Source organism: Sceloporus undulatus, chromosome 1 (assembly GCF_019175285.1).
Source record: "Sceloporus undulatus isolate JIND9_A2432 ecotype Alabama chromosome 1, SceUnd_v1.1, whole genome shotgun sequence".
Taxonomy (NCBI): Eukaryota; Metazoa; Chordata; class Lepidosauria; order Squamata; family Phrynosomatidae; genus Sceloporus; species Sceloporus undulatus.
The window spans coordinates 178,169,885-178,190,672 of NC_056522.1; the positions used below are offsets into that span (position 1 = coordinate 178,169,885).

At 38.8% G+C, this 20,788-nt stretch overlaps 1 protein-coding gene across 1 annotated transcript in view; it reads left to right on the forward strand.

Moving 5' to 3' along the window:
* The window catches only part of LOC121925652 (homeobox protein Meis2-like), a 144,217-nt gene that overhangs the window by 37,343 nt on the left and 86,086 nt on the right, over positions 1 to 20,788 (forward strand). The window contains exon 3 of the mRNA XM_042458051.1: positions 20,386 to 20,531. Coding sequence (XP_042313985.1) covers positions 20,386 to 20,531 — 146 coding nt within the window. The remainder of the gene's footprint in view (positions 1 to 20,385; positions 20,532 to 20,788) is intronic.

Consider the following 20,788-nt stretch of genomic DNA (forward strand, 5'->3'; position numbering starts at 1 on the left):
GTCTGTGTTCTACATGTAATTCATTTATCTTTGACAATAGGAAAGCACCAGGAATTTGTATAGATATTTCACAGTAAAATCAAACTCCCTCATCTCATAACCAGTTTCATAGGTTCTTCCTTGTTTTGGCAGTGATGCTCATTGATGAAGGTACTCTAATACAGTATTATGTAATGCTGCTATGTCAATTGCTTTTTGCCCTTATTATCATATGGAAATTTAGCTCCCTGTTGCCATGTTAGCATAAGGTGGTTTCACATTGCCATAATAACGTTTGAAACTACTGATCCCATGGGTCTGCCACAAAGACATTATTGCTACTGCTCAACCAAAATGGGAAGACATGTTTCATGTTCACACCCTGCCTCTCTCTTTTTTGCAAGGGCATCATTGGAGTGTGTGGACCACAGCAGGCGACACTTTAAGGGCAGGTGACACCACCATTCCCCAAATATCATCCCTTTAAAATGCTGAAGAGATGATGTGAGTGGGGTGAGGCTCAGTGAGGGAAGAAAGGAAAGACCCCAGATTTTTTAATTAAATTTTTAATTAAAATTTTAAAATTATTTTTAAAAATTTCTTTTAAAACATTATGTCTTACCAAATCACATTAAACACATTATACTATGTATATAAAAATACATTTAGACTGTGTGAATGATATTGTAATTTAAAGAGATAATTTTAATTTTGCTGGTTGCTTATGTCACAACTATTACCATTACATGCAGTGATATATGGGAATTATGATTAATGAATAACATTAGTACAAAAATATTATTAAGGATTCTGTATGGTGTGGTATGAGAGGAAGTCACTATGGGGGGTGATACCATGAGTTGTGCAGGGTTAGAAGAGGTTGCTTGCCTTTGTACAGTTGGCTCTCCATATCTATGGATTCTGCATCCACAAATTCAACCATCCATGGCTTGAAAATATTTAACAATGAATATTCCAAAAAGTAAATCTTGATGTTGACATTTTGTACAGAGCACACCATTTTACTACACCTTTGTATATAATGGGCCTTGAGCATCCACAAATTAGCATATCCATGAGGGGTCCTGGAACCAAACCCCAGAGGATACCAAGGAGCCACTCTATAACTGAAACTGGTGCCTTCCCATAGGAATTTAGTCACAGGTCATCATGTATAATTGCATATGAGTTTTTAAAATATGCCATGCAATGCTACTAAACAATGTAACAAGCATAGCAATGTAAGGGAATCTCACCTACTTGCATGGCCAATAGCAGTAATTTTCCCTCTGCAAATTCAGAATGACCATAGTGCAAGGGTTTTGTTTTCCTTCAGCAGTTTCGTTCAATAGAATATGGTTGCATTGCAGCATGACATTCTATTCACTATGGGATCCCTGCCTGTTTGGGATCACTGTAAAGAGAAATTGAAGCAGCAGCATGTTGGGGCACAAACAAATATAAAAACATACAATGAAAAGGCAGATTAGGGCACTGAAAAGAAAGGTAACTGGAGCACTAATGTCAGCATCCATTGCAGCCAGCTTTGATCTGGATGTTGTATTTTTAACTTATTCCTTAAACTAGAAATCAGGTTTAATTGTTTTAACTTTTGTGTTAATAGTTTTTTAAAGTTGTGCTGTGCTTTTAAATAGCTGTAAGCTGCCTTGAATCCCGTATTGTGAGACTGCTATGGTTGCCTTCGTAGATGGTCTTCACCTGAGCATTGACAGGGGAAGTGTGTCCTTTCTGGATTTCTCAGCAGCATTCAGTACCATTGACCATTGGTATGCTTCTGGAATGCCTGGGGGATTTGGGAATCGGAGGCTTCAGTGCTTCAGTGGCTCCAGTCCTATCACTCAGGCAGGTTTCAGATGGTGGTGCTTGGGGATAGGTCTACCACAAAAAAGAGCTTTCCTATAGTGTACCACAAGGTGCCATCCTATCCTCAATGCTAGTCAACCTCTACATGAAATGTCTGGGTGAGATCATTTGGAGGTATGGCTCAGGGTGCTATCAGTAAGCTGATGACACTCAAATATATTGGGTGTCTTCAATTACAGCATCAGGTTAGGATAGTGTGTCTCCTCTGAATGAATGCCTGCAGGAGGTAATGGGCAGAATGAGGAAAAATAAATTGAGGCTGAATCCAGACAAGATGGAGGTACTTATTGTCAAAGGACTTAACCTGTGTTTGGTCTTGGGTCAACCAGTCCTGAATGGGGTTACACTCCTCCTGGAAGATTGTGTTTGCAATTTGGCTGTGCTTCTGGAACCATTGCTCCAAATGACAGCTCAGATAGATGTGACAGCCAAGAGTGTTTACTGTCATCTATGGCTGTTTATGAAAGCTGCTCCCCTACCTAGAGTTGGGGACTCTAGAGATGGTAGTGCACATGCTGGTAATCTCAAGGCTGAACTTTTGCAATGTGCTGTACATTGAGCCACCTCTGTATCAAACTCAGAAACTTCAGTCAATTCAAAACACAGCAGCCAGATTGGTTACTGGGACATCCAAGAGTGATCGTATTATACCAATATTAAAATCACTTTACTGCTGCCAATTAGTTTCCAGGCACAGTACAAAGTTTTGGTTCTTACCTTTAAAGGCCTACATGTTTTAGATCCAGGTTATTTGTGGGATGGCTTCCTCCCATATGGTCTGCCCCATACACTCAGGTCCTCTGGGGGACATTTACTTCAGTCAGATAGGACTAGGTTGGCAACAATCAGTCAGAGGTCTTTTTCTTCAGCTGCCCCTAGACTGTGGGTTGGTTTGCCGGAAGAGATTGGACAACTGAATACACTGTCTGAATTTAAAAAAGTGTTCAAGATCAGTCTTTTGCATCAGGCCTATCCAGGTTATTTTTAATTGAAATTTTAAATGATGGATTTTAAATGTTGATTATTTTAATACATATATCTCTTTTTTGTTATTTTAATTTTAACGTGTGTGTTTTAACTGATATTGTGCTTTTAACTTATGTTGTTGGACTGTGTTTTCTCCTGCCTTGATCAATGGGGAGATGTGAGAAAGAAATAACAACAACAATATGTTAAATAAATAAACAAAACCTTCTGATCTGGTAACTGAATTGTACTGGCAGGACCAGAATAACCTCATGTGATCCAAGAGCAATGCAAGCTGGACATTGTGACCGTGGTTTATTGATGGCTTCATACAACTGTTAAGAGCAAAATATAATTGATTTGTTAGGGCTAGCCTTCAATATTTTGGTGTCCAAGGCAAAGTACAAGATGCTTCTCCTTTTCAGTTACTCATGGATAAAATTATTGTTTGGTAGTTGGCTTTTTCCCCAACAGTGTTGACTGTGTACCACACCCTGTCCTATATCTGAAGGCAAAAGGCTAGCTTACATGTTGCAGGCAGGTTGCATGGCTCTACCTTTAACAGAATGCAAGAGTTTTACCTTTCCTGACACTTTTTTGTGCTCCCTCTTCCTTGTATCTGCTTCCTGAATTGGCAGTGTCACTCTGCCTAATGGGAGGGCCAAACCTGTTTTTGTTCACTTGTGGCACTTGTGCTTTCTTCGCTTACCTTGGGTCAGTGCATGAGCTCTGTTGGCAACATACTCAACCTATAGAATGCTTTGGAGGAGGAAACAATAGTGGCTGGTTAAACAAATCTAAATGTTGCACTACCCAATAAATATTATAGTTGGCTTACTTACTTTCAAGTTACCTTTTCACTCTTGAAAGCTTCCATATTAACCTTCCAAATGTTATTTCACATACAAATCCTCCTGAAGGAATTCTGATTTTGCATCTCTTATCAAGGTTATTAAAAATGAAAGCTCCTTTCACAAGTAGCCTACAATTTACTCTTTTTCATTTTTGCCCACTGAAAATGGAGACAAGTCAATATTGTGTCACCCCAATGGCTTTTCCTTCCTATCCTGCTATGAAACATAAATTATCACAGCCACAAGTTTCTCATATCAATTACTGCAAATAGAAACAAACAACCTTTACATGACACTTTGACCCTGGCTTGTTGAAGGTGACACCTAATAAAAACAAATAAAACTGAATGTAGAACAACCTCATTCAGTATCCACATCTTGGCAGAGTGCAGAAGAGGACTGTCCTAGTGGCTAGTGTGGGGTTTCCTTGACCCCTTACTTCCCCAAATGTGTATTATGTCGAGGAGAGGTGTATGAGTAAGTCATGCATGCTTGATGTTGAAGAAAAGCCTGTTTTGTGCTTAATACATTGGAGAAATTGTTCAAGATCAGTTCATCCATGTGAAAATATGACCTCTGTGTTACTGGCAAGGTCAGCAAGACTTGTGGTGTTCTGCGGAAGAGGGCAGGTCGCTGGAGTTAAAGCTGCCTAGGGGCTGATTTGACTTGCACACCTAATTTTCTCAGATTTAGAAAAACAAACACGCCATAGCAGAGAATGTGCTGAAACTTGTTCTTTTCAGCTAGTTTTTCTCTGCTTCCTACCATTTTTCTTGTTTGGGCATATTAAAACATCCGGTTTCTAATTGCTGTTCAGATTATTTTAATGTTAACTGTGTGTTAATGCATTCATTTTTCTCATACCCTGTTTATGTAGTTTTATAGATGGGCACCTAGAGATCAGCTGTTTATATTCCCATTATCTGTTTGTTTTTCTTATCTGCTGTTTTTCAGAATACTATTACTTGTTATCATCCCATTAAAACCAAAACATTTTAAATATCATTCAGATTATTTGGATAAACAATAATATATTGTATAAGAGACTTAAAGCTTTGGCTGTATTGTATCAGTGTTATAACACCCCTTCCCCAAAAGGTGTGTTTGCTATTGATTTAGTTCAGGAGTGAGAGTTGTGCCACCCACGAGATGTTAACTGCAGCTCCCATTACTCTTCATTCTTGGCTATGTTGGTTAAGAGTTCTAGGAGCTCCAGTAAGTTTGACTAGGCCTAATATTGCAATTAGGAGTTGTAACTCTAACTAGTCCTAGTAAAGTAAGTTGGGTTGCTCTTCAGAAAGTGGTTTATTGACTGAATTTATAGATTTTTCACTTCTGCTTAACAGTGACTGCTGGTGTCTGATTCATTTTAAAACATCAACAATAAGAGGATTGGGTTCACAGTTACCAAAGGTTTTGCAAGCACTTAATATTTAAGCCATTCCTGTGGCACATTCACCCTTGCTGTCCACACATGGTGGGACATCTAAAGAGACACACTATTTAGATATAAAAATTTAATAATAGATTTTACTATTTTACTATTTTAATGTTTATTGTTTTTATTTTTATAAATTGTTTAACATTTTTGAATACACACACACACATTTGTATTGTTTCTAATTTGAGTGGTTTTAAATTTGCTGTGAGACATCTTGAGTCCCTGCATCTGGAGAAAGGTGGGATATGAATGATCAATCAATCAATCAATCAATCTTGCTTAATGTTACCATGATGCAGGATGTTCATGAGGATTGTTTGTCACAGAGTAAGCCTATGCTCACAGAACAGGCTCTTCTTAAAATCTCCCAAGCAGTAAACTGATGGGATGTGTGTGTGTGTGGACCCACTCTCTTCCCATGCTCTCCTTCAAACAGTTGTAATCATAGGAAGAATAACATTCTTCTCCTTGAGGATCCAGACTGATTGTTCATTGTGCAGACTAATAAGGATGTGAAAGCATATTCTGTACATTATTTTTTTTCATTGTAATTATTTATCTTCCCAAAACTTTTTAAAGGGACAGCAGGGCTGGCCTCACCATTAGGTATAGTGAGGCCACCCCCTCACGTGGCAGATGCAGAAGGACACAGAATACCTACAGCAACATCTTATTTATGGCCTGCTTTGCATAGGGTATGAAGAATATTACTTTTTATGTCCCTGATGTCATGTCCTGACACTTGGGAAACCCCACTGAGTAAAAAGGGAGAAAGCCATGAGATTCTTTGCAGTTCAGCACATCTTTGGGAACAATTTGTGCAGAAATAGCACATATTTTTTCTCTGAAGGAAATGGGATTTCTGTGGGTAGGGGAGAAACTTATATTCTTCATGGAAAGTATTGTTTCCTGTGAAGAAAAAAACACATGCTATTTCTGCACAAAAGGTTTACCATGAAAGTAATCTTAGAGTGAAAATAACATTGAGAACTGCATAGGTCTCCCTGTATTTTTGTAAATTTAGAAGAAGAAGAAGAAACAAGTGGAAACCATTTATTTTTTCATGGGAGGATGAAGTAAATGAAAATTTTGTATCTGTAGCTCTATGCCTCCTAAACTCCTAATCTTTCATTCTGCCCTGAGGATGCCATCCCACTGTCAGTAGGAAATAATCCACTGCCAGTCAGGCCAATTGCTGTACATGAAAACATGTGGGGTAGGTTGTGAGAGGTGTCATCATGTTGTTTCCTACAGGTTGGAGAACATTTTGCGCAAGCCCTAGCAGCAGCTTCTTTCTTATAATGCCATGGATTGTGACTAGATTTATAGGGAGCCCTGTATGGTGGATTTATGCAAGAAATTCAATATGAGATGCTTTTTTCTTATGAAAACGCTTTCCACTTTTTACTCATAAGAATCCCTTGAAAGAACTATTTTTGGCTCCTTTGTTTTTTGTACTGCTGCTGCTCTTGTAGTAACTGACAGGTAGAAATTATACAGATGAACCGTACTCTGATAGGGAGATGTGATGGAAAACAATTCTGCTAAATATTTACCTGCCAAGCTGTTATGAAAAGCATAGGTCCATGTGAAACCTTTTTTTAAAAGTTTGTGCCTTAGATGCTCTGCCCAAAAAAAAAACCACCCACAACCCCAACTTGGAGAAGGGCCACAACTTTTATTAGCAAGCCATGTTATGGGTTGGCACAAGATAAGGTCAGGGGATCTGCGAAATCAAACAACCCGATGTTGTCTGATTAACCAACCTGGCACCCACCAGGCGCTTGGGATGACCTAGGGGCTAAGGAATACAAATTGACCGCAAACCATGCCATGCGTTCACATATTCACTAAGCCCCTAGTCACCGGGAGGCGCACCCGCGTTATGGCCCCCGCAATGGCCATACGCCTGCCCAATTCGCCCCCGGATACCTAGTGACTCCCAGACCAGAGCACCATGGCCCTGGTACCTACACCGTGCCGATCCTGGTCTATGCTGCCGCCCAAAGTTGTGACAAAAAACCCACAAGACAGCGGTGGGTGGGCGGGGGAAGCTACTCCAGTCTTCCTCCCTTCCTTCTTGGCTCCGCTCCGTGCGAAGGCCAATCGCCGACTGAGGGGACAGGGCCGACAACGCGGCCTAATAAAGGCCTAGGCCCCGCCTCCTCCAACGTGCAGTGCGGGGCTCCTCCTCCAGGGCAGCCCAACCAATGAGCTGCCCTGGAGGACCGGAAGCCCCACACCACAAAGTCCGGCTCCCAGAGCGTCGCGGGGCGGAAGGGCCGCCCTTTCCGCCCCGCGCACCAAAAGGGGGCCGGGCAAGCCCCAGAGCATTCTGGGGCTTGTAGTTTTCTGCCGATTCTTCGGCAAAAAGGCCTGCCCCGCAGCAAGGCAGCCTGTATTAACCTTAATACTTACCATAAATGACTTCCATCTCTTTACTCTGGTACTCTGTGTACATAAATTATACACGCCAATTACAGGGTCAATATATTGACTTTATATATAATCATGGTGCCCATTACTGTCCATACATACAGTTAATGAATTTATCCTAGTTCAGATTTTTGGGTCGTTATTAATAAGAGGTAGCTGTTAAGTGTCATGATCTAGGAAAAGTATCTTGGAAATGTGACCCAAGAAGTTGTTTCTCCGCCCTACAAGATATTGTACTCTTTGCCATCTTCCAAGAATACAGCATGTTAAATGCACCTTTGTCTGCCCCATGCTACTATTTGAAAAGAATACTCAGCATGTGTTGTATAAGGCTACCCTTTATATATAAAGGGAGCAACATACATCTGATTAGAACAACATGTCAGTCCTTATGCACTTTAAGTTTTTCTTGGCCAATGAAAAAACTTGTTAAAGCAAGTGGTTTTTAAAATATTTCTTACAGATTGTTAAATCATCTTACTGCTTTCCCATAGTGTCACTAGTTTACTGAACACAATTAAAGTTAAAATTGTGTTTAGATTTTCTAGTTTTTTTAAGTGGTTGTAAGCTAAAAATATACAGAATGGGTGAAACAGAATAGAATATGTATTTTAATCTACCACTGTTTTAAATTTGTTTTATGTAGACAGCTCATTTACTACTTCCCTCAGAAATAATAAAAAAGTGGGATCAGGTAACTAGAAAAAGTGTCCTTGTCATAAAGGAAGGGTGACCTTCCAGGTGTTTTGGACTCTAACTCCCATCAGATATAACAAATATGAACAGCGGGCTGAAATGATATGACTCATAGTCCAGCAACATGAAGTACATGTATTCAACTGTTATGTGTTCTTTCACAATGAGCATCTTAAAATGATCGTACTTTCATTCAAGTATTTGGCTTCATAATTTTTTTTAAAATGTAAATTTATTTCGGAAAACAAGGTGCGTTGTCGTTGTTGTTGTGTGCTTTCAAGTTGTTTCCAACTTATGGTGATTGTAAGGTGACCCTATAACAGTTTTGTTTTTGTTGTTTTTTTGTGGCAAGATTTGTTCAGCGAGGGGTTGTCTTTGCCTACCTCAGAGCTTGGGAGAGTGTGACTTGCTGAATCCATGGCCGAGTGTGGATTCAACCATGTTCTTCCAGTATCCTAGTCCAACACTCAAACCACTACACCATACTGTACATACTGATGTATTACTGTACATATTACTGTACATCAAGGATGACTAAATTTATCCACTCTTACAAGGCAAGATGAAAAATTGTCAGTAGCAACAATTTCAGGCTTCTTTAAAAATCTGCACCAGCCAAAATAATAGTTTTGTTTCTTACTGTTATCAAGCTTTTCTCGCATAATAATTTAACATGTTTCCATTAGGGGTTTTCCTGTTCTTTTCTTTTTGAGTACTTGTAAAATATAATATGGCTGAATCTATGCTCTGGTGAGAGACACAAAGTAACTCCAGCTCATTTGCATTCTGAGTCTTTGTATGTTTAGTTCAAAGCTTAAATATTAAGGAGAACCTCTTGACAGTAAAAGCTGTTAGACGGTGAGATAGACAGTGGAATAGAGGGTTGGGGACTCTCTTTCAACACCATTTGGATGGTGATCACTTCAGTTTGCATTAGTTGTCTACTCCTGCATTGCAGAGGGTTGAATTAGATGGCTCTTGTGGCTCCTTTCAAGTCTATGATTCTGTGAAGTAAGTCTCATTGTGCTTGGCAGTGCTTTCATTCATTTCATTCATTACCAGGGGTATCACTTGGTGGTGCACACCTCACCAGGTGACACCCGAAGGAAGAGTGACACCATTGTTCCCCAAACACCTGCCTTTTGGCAGAAGTGGGCTGTGACATTCACCTGCATCCCTTTAAAGCTCTGAAGCACAGAGGAAGAGGTGGGGTGAATGGGGATGAGGCTCAGTGGGAGGAGAAAGGAGGAGAAAGGAGAGACTTCGGGTTTTTTTAAAAATTGATTTTTAAAAAATTCTTTTAAATTTTTCTTTAAAAACTTCACCTCTTACTAAACGTTCATATTAACCATATGAAACTATGTACATTCAGGCTTTGAATACGGTTTTGTAGTTTAAAGGTATAATTTTAACTTTGTTTGCTAGTTGTTTATGTCACAACTATTGCTATTGCATTGAGTGATATATGGGAATTAAATTTTATGGGTAACATCAGAATAAAAATCATTACTAAGGATTCTGTATGGTGTGGTATGGGAAGAGGTCAATGAGGAAGTGACACCATGAATTACTGCACTGGATGATGCCAACCTTAGTGACTCCACTGGTTAGAACTGCAACTTTCAGCATAGAGGTAGTTTTCCTGATTCACTCAAATTTGTCCATAACAAAGGTGGAACAGAAAATATGACTACCAGGCATACCATCCAGCAATTAAGACATTTGATACTCACTGACTGTGCATTATTACTAAACCAGGGTATTTTATTCAACTTTATTTAATATGAGGGATTTTTCAGGATTTGTGCGAGTTTATTTGTAGCACAGTATTGGGGTATATAATGGAAGCACATTTGCTTTGATTTCTTGTTTTTATCAATAAGCCAGCCTTGTGTGTAAGAGCCTCTTTGATATATCTTAGCAGAGCTTTAGAGCAAGAGATGCATTTGGCCCTTACTTTGGGAATAATTAACACCACATATGGTACTCTCATAGATGTCATGTTGAATGCACGCAGAAAGTCCAAACACATTGCCTTTTTGAAGACTCCACATAGAAATTGAAAAGTTTGCTTCCTTGATCTCCTTCAGTTAATGTATCAATTCTTGTTGCATATCTTTAAGTCCTTTCCAACTTATGGTGATCCTAAGGCAAACCTATCATGGGTTTGCTTGGCAGGTTTCTTCAGAGGAGGATTGTAATTGCCATCCTATGACAATGAGAAGGTATGGCTTGCCCAAGATCACCAAGTGGATTTACATGGCTAAATCAAGATTTGAACCCTGGTCTCCAGAGTCCTAGTCCAGTGCTCAAACCACTACACTACGCTGGCTGTCACACACCTCTTACAGCTAGTTGTAATTTCTGCATTTTCTCTTTAGATCTACACGACAGATCATTGCCCATGGATTTTGGTGAATAATGTTTTACCAGGCATCTAACATTTTCTTAACAAAGGACTCTTTGTACATGCACAATGGCTGCATCATCACATGGCAGGCCCATAACAAGATTTTTTTCCCCTTTGGCATGGCATGGGTATAATGAGGATGGCCAGCATAGTTAAGTGAAAAGTAGATGAGGCATGATACTTGTCCATAGTCACAACTTCAGTTTAATTAAAAAAACCAACTTTATTAAGCTACAAAGATGGAAATATGCAGAAGGGTAGCAAACAATAGATACCCTCCAGAGTCCAAACAAACAACCTCCCCTCCTCTAAAACAAGGAATATAAAATACAGTATGTGCCAATTTATCCTTGGGCAGCAGCTATTCATTTATGTTCTTTACTAGCATTTTTTTTTATTTTGCCCATTTTTAATTAGACGTTATTTGATAATTGACATCATGGAAAATGTGGCCATGTGCATTGGAAAGTTAATATCCTCCAAGTTGTGTTATGGTGACTTAGGCTTTTTGATTCACAGGGTTTTCTGATTTTTTTTTTAATGGCTAGCCCCTGGTGATAAAGATGCTATAAGAGCCTATCTCAGCTATCATATAAGACTTAAATCAAATGTGATGCTCATTGTCAAATAACACACACACCTTTTGTTTAGTCTTCCATTTACACTAATTCCATTAAAATATTTGTTGACATGCTAAAAGTGTGCCAGGTGGTGCTTCATGCCTCCCCTTCCCTTCTTCCTTTTCCTGATAGAAAATAGATCCTACCTGGGTTCTGGGTTCATGCTGGCCAGTGTCCTTCCCTTTCTCCCTGAAATGAGAAACATCTTGAAGGTTTAAATTGGTTTGTGCTACACTTGATTTGTGTAGTTGCTTAAAGTCAAAAGAAATGGACTGACAAGGGCTCACTGAAACATCTCTAATGCTGATCAAAGCATTCCCTCACTAGCCACTGACTTGGTGGAATTGGCATAATTGATATTGTGATTATGTTTTAACTACTGCAAACAGGAGCATACAATAGGCAGTTCTGTGCCAATCACCCCCTTTCCCCGATCATTCACAGCAGCAGGTTTGACACAGGTATTTCCCATGTTGCCAAAACAAGGTAATAGAGAACCATATGCTATTTATATTAGTGACTTGTAGTCTGGGACAGGAGGGGGAGCTCACTCTGCTGTTTGCCATGAGCCCCCCCTAATATTGGGCCTCTTCAGTTAATTTGTAATATGGCAGCACCCATAAACCTCCCCCCCAATATATGCAATGAGATTCAGACTCATAAAATTACATCAAGTCCCTACCCTGTTCTGCAGATTGGACTAAGAGATAATATTGCCCCAGTGTGACCCACAGTACATTTTTCCTAGCTGTACATACTGTTGTTGTCATTTCAAATCATTTTAAATGACTTCACTTTCTGACTTATGGTGACCCTATCATGGTGTGTGTGTGCGCGTGTGTTTTTGCAAGATTTGTTTGGAAAGGGTTCGCCCTTCACTTCTTCTGAGGCAGAGAGAGTGTGACTTGCCCACCCCGCAGAAAAGGGGGAATCAAAGCCAACTTCAGAGGCAAGGTCTCTGACAGTGACCAGAAGGAATGAGTTGGTATGTGAGATCCTGGTTGTCATTACATACCCAGTTTGTTGTTGCTGACTTGCCTGCACAAATGAGCACTCATGAGACCATCAGCCACAGAGAGCACTTTACATACAGTATTACCTTTGGCACCAGGCTTTTCAATGGACTTGGTTGACATGTTCCTCTGCAAATCAACAAGTGACGGGAAATTTTTGGTGATGTGCACAACCCTTACAGCCACTTGTCAGCTTTTAGAAAGTTCTGTTTTTATGCATCTGTAAAATTCAAGGAAAAATTGTTCCAATTACATATGCTAAGAAATATGAAGAAAAGATTGACAGTATCCAAAGTATTTCTGGAATACTGCACTATATTAAATGGATATGCAAAAACGAATATTTTCTCTTTCTGTTGTCTGGTCAAATTCCTTTTGCTTCCATTCTTTGACTTAAAGGGTGCTCTCCTAAAGTATTGCCTAGAGCACTCTGAAAAGAAACACTGGAGATCCCTCACCCCAGACGTTCTGGAGTAAGTTTGTAGGGAACAGAGAAGTAGATTAGGGTATAATTGGAGGTGAGCAGGGAAGAGATTAGCAGTGTGGTGAGAAATTTTAGGTACCAAGACAGTATTCTAGAATGCTCTCTTTTTGGTCCCCCATTTAATGTCAATTTAACTTTGAAGAGCAGAGTTTAGATTTGTGTGTGTGTGTGTGTGCATGTGTGTGAAGAATCTCTGTCTTCATGGTAATATGTTGAGCAGAATTGCTCGTCAAGACATCAAGTTGCTATTGCAGTATGTGGCATATCTTAACCAATTCATTGTTGAATACTCAATAGAGTACAAAACAAAATTAATTAATAAATAAAATTTGCTTTTCACAGTCTAAATCTGGATAAGTCTGGATAACAAAAACAAAGTACAACTTTGGAAATGACAGTCCTGATTTTTTATTTTTATTTTTAAGATTTGACTTTAAAATTAGTTTTACATGAAGTTACCTCAATCATACACTCATTGGTTTGTCGTGAACAAAACCAGCCTCTGCGTTTTAAAAAAACAGCATTGGCTGCCTGAAAAATCTGAGACTTTGTTAGTATGCAAAAGAAAGAGACATCTGGATCTGAACTAATGGGCAGGTAATTCAGAGTCACATATGTTAATTAAACACCAATCTTGTGTTGACCTGCTGCTGCAAGCACTTAAGAGGTCTCTGTACATTTAAAGTTCTTCTTTCCTAAATTGTTAAAATTTTGAGTCAAAAGTATTTTTCTTGGAAGAGGAAATGAAATTTATCATTTTTGAAAAAGAACCAGAAGAACCATGTGGCCATGCATTTTTAAAAATACACTGTTGAATGCAAAAGAAATAAATGAAATAAAAAATGCATCACCTTAAAGGGCCATAAACTGTGTCTGTATGTGCTTTTTATTGTTTGGCTGAAAGTGAGCACAACACTCTAAAATCCAATAGTCTCTGACCAGAGCAGATACTTTTATTGTATTAGATTCTTGAGCAGAAGAATGTGCTACTGAAATGTCTTCTTCTAAGGGGCTAAAATGACCTTTAGTGTGAAAAATTGGGAGAAGAAGGAGGGGGGGGGGGGGGGAGGAGGAACCAGCTTAAATGGAAGGGAGCTTAAAGGACTTTGGCAGGCTCCCATGACAATGGCACATTACAGTCTAGGGTGCATTTTAAGAGTTTCTGTAGGTATTTTCCTAATGCTCATTTCTTCACATATTTTCTAACAAAAGGCTTTAAAGTGGTGGATATAGACTCTTATCTTAAAATGGATCATTAGAAGCCAGAGTTTGGAATGTAGTCTTTTGTGCCTTGTGTGCCTTGGCTCTGTGAATTCCAGTGCTTTGTCAATTTCTGGCCTGTTGTAAAGCTGAATTTTCTCCAAAAGCTTCAATCTAATTTATCACATTATCTACTCATACAGGATATCTTTCAAATGTTATAAATGATCAGCTTATGAACAAACTATGGGGAACATGAAGTGTTTTCAAAAATGAGTTATATCAAAAGCATGTATTTGTGTAGAGAACAAAATTGCACAGTGTGGGAGCAGATAACATTTTAGTGGATGTCTGTGGCTTGAAAGCATAATTGGAAAGGTGATTTTTTAAAAAGGAAGGTTTATGCATGATAAACAGTTTTGATAATGGTTCCTTAACATTTACTTCTCTATCCTTACCTTTCTTTCTGTTGTAGTTAGAATGCCCCTAGCTTTATTAACACCTAAAAAAACCTCCACCAACATTCTCTCTTATAGTTCTGGTTTTCTCACTGCATATACCTTATAAATATTACAGATAGGGTGCATAACATGTTGTTCTATGAATTAATGTAAATTATATAAATGGATTTCTTGATGCAACACAAAACATGGATTTGTTAATGCAACACAGTATGAGGTGATATGCTACATCATTTCTTTTACCTGAACATTGTAGCATTCTTTGTGAAGGAGTCCTTCCTTTGTATTCTAACTTTCTGAATACCATATCATATTACACCAGATACACCTTTTATACATCCGTTTTTATATCAGAAGTGACCACAGATTACTGGAAATATATATAGAATGGGGAAAAAAAACACCACTTGATGACATTTGAAACAGTAAGAGCCCTTGACAGACCTGCACTGAACGCCAGCCTGGGGGCAGAGTGGAGGTATGGCATCTGCATGACCTACGCCCATGATGCTGGTGAGCCTAACTGTATGGCGAGTGGCATCATGGCGCTCCTTTGGCACTATGTCCAGATGACACACCAGAAGGAGCACTGAAAAGCCATGACGCCGGCAGCTATGGTGCCCTTTCCGTGGCGCAAAAAGGAGCTGCTTTTGGTGGCTCCTTTTTGCACTGCAGAAAGCCAGAAAGGTGTGCAATTGCTGTGGCCCCAATCCAGAGCTGAAAGGGGCCATCTATTCACCCTCTAAATCATCTGTTTAGAACTGGTGCTTAACACCAATGGATATGGCGAAATACAGAAACATCCAAATGTGTGAGTTGTAGATAAACTCTTCATCAAACATAAGTAGGTTCTGTTTTCTAATGTTAGTGTCCCATGGTACATCAGAGACCCGGACCAAGATACAGTTCTTTTCCTGTAAAGTGATCTTCTACTATTTAACATAGTTTGGATCTTGGGTCTAGTTACTGTTGTAATTAGTGTTGTATTTAATGCTAAGAATATATTGAAGCCTGAAATTGTGGAAATTATTATTGCAGGATCAAATATGGAAGTGAGTCACTTTTACACAGAATATTCCAAATTCTGTTGGTTTTACTTATCAATTTCATTCATGAGAACTGGCATTAAAAAAAAAGACAAACTACTTTAAAAAATTCCTTGTGAATATTGCCCTTGTATTAAGCATTTCGGGACACATACTGTATAAGTTACTCTTCACAGTTCCTCAGTTCTTTCGTTAGCTAGGTAGTATGAGTGGTAAAAGATAAGATTTGTTGTTGGTGAGCAATAGAATCACAATGAGCTTTAAAAAAAAACCATTTTCTGTATATGGGACTTTGAAGGGAGGGAGGGAGGTTAGAAAAGGGGTGATCCAGGGGAAGCAGAGGGGAAGTTGTAGGAAGAGAAGGGGTGGAGGTTTGACCTGAATGAGAGGAACCCCTGCTGATCTGGCCAGTCTGACTCATTGAATGACCTGAATACAATAAATGCTGCTTTATCCTTCCTTGAAAGGAACAAGATAGCACAGCCTAAATGCCTGGGTGTGCGTAAATAGGCAACTGTGAGGTATTTGAGGTGAGTATGTTTGAAATCGGAGCTGCCTGACAGTCTGGGAGTTGCCAGGGGTCATCTGCCCAGCTCCATGGGGATAGGCCCAAGATTCACAAGGCACAGCCCATGGCTGAATTGTTACACAAAATACATTTGTTCATTTCCTCACTTTCTCTAGATCACAACTGGTAAAACATTGTAAAACCATTCTTAAATATTATTTTAAAATGCAAATGGTCATGCTGAAATGTTTTGATGAGTTGATCTATAGAAACAGAAATGCAAAGCCTTACTCATTTTGCTTGTTACAAGGTTTCTGGTGTGTGTGTGTGTGTGTGTGCATGCGCACATGCCTATAGGTAGTGTATAGTTGCTGTGCAGACTTCTATGCTCCTAGCAATTTGACAAGCAATGAGTCTGCTTCAGTGATCTCAAATCCTTTTAGACTTAATTTGTGAAAGAGCAGAAAAATAGCTAGCACCCCTTCCCCCCAGTATTCAAAAACAGGGGCCCAGGTATTTTACAAGCCATCCTATCCAGGTAGCTTTATTTTAAAACGACTCTGATAATATTATATTGTTTTTAAAACAGACAGTAAATAGGAGTTCCACATCAGATGAAAAGGATATTGTGTTGGCCCAACTTATCAGTGACCATGATGCAGATGATAGTGAGAGTCCAGGTTTCTGCATTAAAATGTGTGCATATGTGTGCAGTGCAAATTCAAGCAATGCCCTTGAATAGCCAAGGGCCATTTTTAAGAGCCTCTGGCCCCTCGGTCACTGGCCTACTAGTTAATTGCCACACGGACTTCATGACACATGGACAGATAATATGACATTTTCAGTTTCTGTCACTAGCAAACGCCACAGCGTTGCTTGCACTAGTTGCTAAGAAGCTGTCAAAAGCCATTAGCAGTTGGCTAAAGTTGCCCTATGGCATTTCCTCATGGCATCAGCAAAACGAGCATAAATCACCCAGTGGAGCCTACTGCTATACTAATGAGGCTGTAAGCTTGTTTATGGACTAGCATCATTTTTATGATTATTTCCACCTTTTCAGCTTGCCTTCATTGGCGGCAGGAGAAGTCAACTTCAAGAATGAAGTCACTGCTGACATTTCACAAACGTGGTTCATAGCTGCTACCATGTGGCTGGTCAGTGGTTCTTCAAGTTTTGCTTCATGATCTTAAAAGGAAAAAAAAAAAAGTAGGCTAGGGGAAAGCAGGAGAGGAAAAGCATTCTCCAGAGACCTTACAGAGGTGGCTATATCAAATTGCAGAGTGAATGGAAAGGCTATTTAGACTTTTAGCTGAGATTTTCCTTTCCAACGAATCAAGTTTCAAATTGTTGTTGCTTTTTTAAGTGGAAATGGTTAAGTGATGTATTAAAATCTATGAAAGTGATTTCTTGTAAAGGACTCTATTTCATTAATATGCTTTTTCTCTCTCTCTTATCCTTCTCTTATCTGCTGTTGGACAGGACTAGAGTTTATTGTTTTAAGCTTCTCTGAACACACACAAGTATTTTACATGGGATTGAAAGCATTTGCTTCCAATGAAAACCTTGTCTTAGATTACAGCCCAGCAGTGTAATTTCCCTCCCAGATGGGAGTAAAGTAGCTGTATTTGCCTAAAAACAGTAGGAAGAACAAACTGTGCATTAAGCCAAGGCTGTTTTTGGCTTGAGCTAATGATGTAACAGAAACCTTTTATTTGGGATAGGTCACTGCCTGGGATTGAAGGGGGTGGTGGTGGTGATCTGGCTCTTGGTTGAAAGGTTTCTCCATTGTATCTACATAAGTCTTCACTTTAAAAAAAAAAGGGGGGGGGGTGTTTGAGATTCTGTTCCTAATGTTTCTGCTTTCATACAGCAGAAATAAACAGGAAAGGTTCTGGGGAGTGTTAGACATGGAATGCAGAAAGCTTTCCCCTTCCTAATGGAGTATATAATTCAGGTGCCCTGAAGGCATGCTTTCAGGAATTCTTTTGCCTGAGGTAATGGGGAGCTAAGGCTGCTTTAAGGCCTTGATTATCTATTGATGCACAAAGCTGGAAAAAGTCATCTCTGTTGGATTATAGTAGATATTTCCATAAATTATCAATGAATTCTCTTCTAGCCAGGCACAAGGCATCACTTGCTAAAATAATCTGTAGGCGTGGGCAGAAACGGGCACAGAACGAGTTTTGTTTATTTGTTTGTTTTTAAAGAATAGGGCACAAAAGCAATGGGGAAAGGACAATGTCATTAGGTTCGGAGCCCCTTATTTTTAATCAGTGACTGTCTAATAGATTTCTCCTTCTCCGCCCCTCTTTGGTCTCCTCTCAACTCGAGAAAGTGGATTAGTACATGGAAAATTTAAATGCTGTTGAGTTGTTTGCTCATGTTTATTTTATGAATCATTATTTTATATGGCGAATTGCTTCTCTGAATAAAAAAGCTTTCAAAGACTTTATCAGCCTAAGACATCTAAGGTCTTTTCTATAAAGGGCCTGTTTTAGAAAAACGAACATTGGAGTTGAGCCTTTCATTAAATATAGAGCTCTTTATGAAGGCAGTCACAACTGTTCTTTTAATGGTTTTTTTTCCAAGTCAGTGTTCATTATTTTAAATGATTGCATTGCATCTTTTTTTTAAAAAAAAACAACCCCTACTTTCCTACAGATAATTTAAAATCATTTTTTGTTTTGAAATTAAAGATAATGCTTACTTGATTACGTCAAAAAATAATACACTCTTAAAAATGACCTCCTGAAAAATGAAGCTCCAAGATGGCACTCTATCCATAGGACAATAACGAAAGGATAAAACCAATCATTGTACAAACTTCTAAACTACTTGACACACTTCAACTGAAGTCTCTTCCTGCAATGCTGGTTGCAATGTTAACAATAGGCCAGGCTTATACTGTAAACAAAACTGCTTGCTACTTTTATAAAGGAAATAAACTGCTTCACTTGACCTTTACAGAACCTCGTAGAATTAAAAACATTCACAGACTTAATTTGGTTATCCTGAAATAAGCCCTTAACAAATATACATCAAAGTCCAACCCTGATTGGGGATGGCTAGATCAGTCCATTTCTCTTTTTCAATTCTAAATGCCTTAATTCGCAGTCTATTCTGCCCTGTTTCTGCATTAATTTAGAATCAGCAGAAAAAATAGTATTTAAATATTATTTAGCCCTATTTTCTTCTGAAATACACATTTATGATTTTTTTTAATCTAAAATTTTCATTTTTACCATATTTATGTTAGAGTGATCCTTTTTATTGTACTTTGGTACCTTTTTGGCCCCAGACCTGTGCCATAGGATTCAGAGGAGTGCAAGATCATTACATTAGTCTGAGAGACAGTGTACATTGAAATTTGCAAAGAATAATTTCCTCAGACATCTCTCATGATTCATCCTACTAAGCAGTATTTGAGACCATGATTAGAATGATTGTACATAAATATAATGTAGAAATAGATGTAGTTGTGCTTTCAGGGTGGTGGTGGTGGTATTTTCATCTGCAAAAGGTAATTGACTAGTTACATTTTTGAAATGAAGGAGAATTGGAGGTGCGTAAGATCATACACATCTTATGCAGGGGCTATATTTTAGTGGCAGAGAAGATGCTGTCCAGGTTTATTCCCCAGCATCTCCAGATATGGCTAAGAAAGACATTTGTAGAGCTGTTGCCAGCCAGAGTGGATGATACCAAACTGGTGAGACCAAGGATAGCAACTTGCATTAGGCGATCACATATATTCAGAGTGTCTCATGCAATGTCTTTATTGAAACAGTTATTTATACTTCAAATTTGGATTCTGAATATTAGAACTGTTGAAAATTATTTATAAGGGCAGTAGGCAAGAAGAGTAATGTCCTCAAAACTGTAGGCTGAGTAGCCAAATGTCTTTAGAGGTATCAGGTGATTTGGATGGATTAATTGGAATATTGTTAATGTACTGATACAGACTTTGAACTATCTGGGTTTTGGTTTTTTTGCTTTTGTTTTATAGGGGGTGGGGAAACAGACTATGGATTCAGATTTTGATTTGCTCACAAACAAGGTGGTTGTGAAATCACACATAAAGCAGTGCATTTTTATTCTGCTTTTAAAATCTGTGTCCATGTAGAAGAAAAAAGTAGGTTTAACGTGAGCATCTAATTAAACAGAGAAATGGCCAGTGCACTTATCTATGTGTGTTTTTGCATTATAAACCAGAAACAAACTGACACCATTATTTCCACCCATGAAATACAGTGTGAAGTAATGTTCAGTTCTCATATTTTAATTGCCAGTTACACATTTAAATTATAAAACACCTACACCAATCAGTCTTCAGTTGAAGGTACCTCAAGATAGCAAAAGTCAAAAATTTGATTCACTATATTTACAGGTGACGGCTTGGACAACAGTGTAGCTTCTCCCAGCACAGGTGATGATGATGATCCAGATAAGGACAAAAAGCGACATAAAAAGCGTGGCATCTTTCCCAAGGTAGCCACAAATATCATGAGGGCATGGCTGTTCCAACATCTAACAGTAAGTGAACTCCAGATCACATATGTGAAATAAAGCATGGGTGGAAAATGTCATAGTTGTGGTAGAAAACAAGAAGACTTCCTGCATATGCATTTGAGCATATGTAGAATATGGTCAAACATCTTTGAGAGTCTTTGCATTTTGTATATCTTGCTAAAGAGAGGAAGAAAGAGGGAGACAGAGAAAAAAATACTTTAAAAATGGAGAAATAGTTAATAGACATTTCTACTTTTGTTTGGGGGTAACAAAGAACTCGT